General features: G+C 42.3%; 1 protein-coding gene across 1 annotated transcript; it reads left to right on the top strand.

The window, feature by feature from the left end:
- Window positions 1-783: 783 nt before the first annotated feature.
- LOC306914802 (protein bicaudal C homolog 1-A-like) lies at window positions 784-3,224 on the top strand (the record flags this gene model as incomplete). The annotated part of the gene is made up of 5 exons (XM_079492003.1): window positions 784-931; window positions 1,380-1,542; window positions 1,895-2,040; window positions 2,691-2,790; window positions 3,097-3,224. Exons 1-5 carry the CDS (start codon window positions 803-805, stop codon window positions 3,222-3,224), a joined length of 666 nt encoding a protein of 221 aa, XP_079348129.1. The 5' UTR covers window positions 784-802.
- Between the last annotated feature and the right edge of the window lie 232 nt (window positions 3,225-3,456).

A 3,456-nucleotide genomic window follows, 5' to 3' on the forward strand; every position in this document is an offset into this window, starting at 1 on the left:
ACATCATTTCAAATCAAGTGAAAACGAAAAGTAGCTATGCAGTATGAGCAGCAGATATACGTACAGTAAGCTGCAGTACGTGGGAAATAAATGACAACCAAACACCGATATAGAAAAGGACATCGTTCTGCTTTCAACCGAGGACCATCGTTTTAAATGTAGAGTTCAGGGTAAGAAAAATACGCTTCATGCATTCATTACAAATAGACACAAAGTACACGTGTGACAATATAACATTTTATTTCAAATTCTATAAAAATACATTATATATTATAACAGTCTGGTTATAACAGTCTATGGCAAGCCGTTTTAACTTTTAATCAAACCACCCTCAAACATTCCTCCTAACTGTCCATATCCATAACCTCATTCTTCCTAGGAGGAATGACATCACTTTTGACATTCATGTGTATGGGGCTTTTAGTTTCAGATATCCCTAACTGCTTCTAAAAAAAAAACATTCTGGATATCTATAATTTAATTCTTAATAGGACAAACTACCATTTCAGATATACTAAATTACATTTGCACTAGTCATAATATGAATTGTGGATATCCATAATTAGATTTCTACTAGTCACAAATTTCACAATGTATTTTTGGAGGTAGTTGTTTACGTGTGTGTGTGTGTGTGTGTGTGTGTGTGTGTGTGTGTGTGTGTGTGTGTGTGTGTGTGTGTGTGTGTGTGTGTGTGTGTGCGTGTGTGTGTGCGTGCGTGTGTGTGTAGCGATGCAGAGGAAGCCAGTGCTCGGAGGTCAGAACTCCGACAGACACCTGGAGCGGTCTGGGTTTCTCCAAGTCCATGCCCGCCGAGGAACTGCGTCTGATTGGCCGACGCAGCTCCATGCCCGCAGACGAACTGCGCCTGACTGGCCGACGCAGTTCATACAAGCCCTACCTGAGCAACGGCGCCACCCAGGGACAGGTGCAGGTAAGATTCAATACATTTTATATTTAAACATTCAATGCTATGTTTCATTAAACTGTATAGTACCTTTAGTATTTAAACATTCAATGCTATGTTTCATTCAATGTATATTACCTTTAGTATTTATAGAGAAAAGCTTTATTATATTATTATATTAAGTATACTATTTTAACGACTTATAAATAGGATGCCAGTATCAAAGCTTTATTGTTTTTATTATATTAAATATTAAAATTGTTATTAGTATTTTCTTTTAAAATTAACTTAAATATGAAAATATATTAACTGTAACTCAGCTGTCTGTGTGTCTGTCTGTCTGCCCATGCCTGTCTGTCTGCATGTCTGTCTCTCCGCCTGTCTGTCTCTCAGTGGGCGTGGCAGAGGAGTAACTGATGTTTCTGTCTGTCTCTCTGCCTGTCTGTCTCTCTGCCTGTCTGTCTCTCTCTTGTAGTGGGTGTGTCCGAGGAGTAACTCAGAGAACTGGAGAGACAGACGCGGCTCCACATCTTCGTCGCCACCCGTCTCACCCTCTTCACCCTCCTCTTCATCACCAGATCACAACTCCTTCCCTATGTTTACATCTTCTTCTAGTAGGGGGCGACACGACACTTTCTGTGAGCTTCTAAATACTGGCACTATATGCTCCTGCTTCGAGGCATCGGACATGTCTAGTCATATATTAGTTTAGTAGCAAACATTGTTACTTTATTTCAGTATTTATTTGGTCATTTTATTAGATCTTCCTGTTTTTGCCTTGAGCTTATAGGTAGTGGGTACTGTACTTACGAATGTTATTTGTCTGTCCTAAATGTTGTCCTGTATTTATTTTTGTTGGTACTGGCAGAGCTGTGTAACATTATTTGCCTTGTCTCATGGCCAGTTCACACTTGTAAAAGAGACTTTAGTCTCAATGTGTTTTTTACTGGTAAACAATAACACCAACATTCTTTGACCTTTGACCTCCAGCGGAGAGTGGGGGCGTGTCCTCATCCAGGAGGGCGTCGACCTGCAGCCAGCGAAGCCCCTCACCACAGCAGGACTGCGACCGATTGGCTGAGCTGCTTAAGCAGCTGGGCGTGGCCAAATACACTGATGTGTTCACACAACAAGAGGTACGCTCACGCACGCACGCACGCACGCGCACACACACACACACAGTGTATTACATAGACTGTCGCAGTCCCACCCCCTGCGAAGGCACCAGGAAATAATTCCCCATTCATTTTCCCCCGACTTTTCAAAAAGTATTTATTTAAAGACCTTTAAAGTCTCGGACAAAGCCAACTCAGCAGATGACAACTCATGACAATAAACAAATTTTTTCGGCCGAACACATAATTAGAAAGATGAAAAAAGGGCAGGGTACGACACTTTGTTGTTGTTTTACTTCTTTCTAATTATTTATTCGTCCAAAAACAAATGTGTTAATTGTCATGAGTTGTCATCTGTCCGAGGCTTTTAAAGGTCTTTAAATAAATACTTTTTGAAACGTCTATGGGGAAAATGAATGGGGAATTATCTCCTGGTGCCTCGCGTCTTTCTGAAAGGGGGTGGGACTGCAACGCTCTATTGTGTAGGCTACATGTGTTGATGTACGTGTGTTTCATAATGTGGTGATGTCATAATGACTGTGTGTGTGTGTGTGTGTGTGTGTGTGTGTGTGTGTGTGTGTGTGTGTGTGTGTGTGTGTGTGTGTGTGTGTGTGTGTGTGTGTGTGTGTGTGTGTGTGTGTGTGGTGTGTGCGTGCGTGCGTGCGTGTCAGATTGACTTCCAGACGTTTCTCACTCTGTCTGATGAAGACCTGAAGGAAGTGGGTGTGGCCACGTTTGGAGCCAGACGCAAGATGCTGCTGGCCATATATGGTAAGAATGATGATGTCATAACAATGATGTCATAATGTTGTGAAGTTCCAGCGTTCCATAGCCTGAGTGGATGGAAACTTCTGATTGGTTGAAACACCGTTGTGGACTGAAACTTCAAAATAAAATGAGAAAGAAAAGCCATTTCACTGTAAAGGTCTTCAACTGTGAAGCCTCAACCAGAAATAACAAGGAAAAGAGAACTAGTTAGTCCGTTTAGTAAACCAACTATAACAAAGTAAAACCAGATATTGTTTGTCAATATTTGTATGTTTGTAATATTTGTCAACATTAAATCTGTGGACGCAGACCTGAAGCAGTGGAGGCGGAGCTCGGACACGCCCACCATGAAGCCCGCCTACCTGGAGGGCGGGGCCAGTGGGAGACTTCCTCCAATCCTGGACGTGGAGGCTGCTGCTCAGAGCTGCCGTTGGTGAACTCAGCTGTCAATCATCTGATGGACAGCTCACTCCTGCTCACTCCTGCTAATAGAGCGTCGCAGTCCCGCCCCTTACCATGGACCAGGAAATGATTCTCCGTTCATTTTCCTCGTAGACATTTCAGAAAGTATTTATTTAAAGACGTTTACGCCGCGGACAAAGCCAACTCGAGTCGTGACAAATCATGACAACAAACACAATTTTTGGGTCCGAAAAATTAATTAGAAAG

This window comes from Electrona antarctica (assembly GCF_951216825.1).
Source record: "Electrona antarctica genome assembly, chromosome: 22".
Lineage (NCBI taxonomy): Eukaryota > Metazoa > Chordata > Actinopteri > Myctophiformes > Myctophidae > Electrona > Electrona antarctica.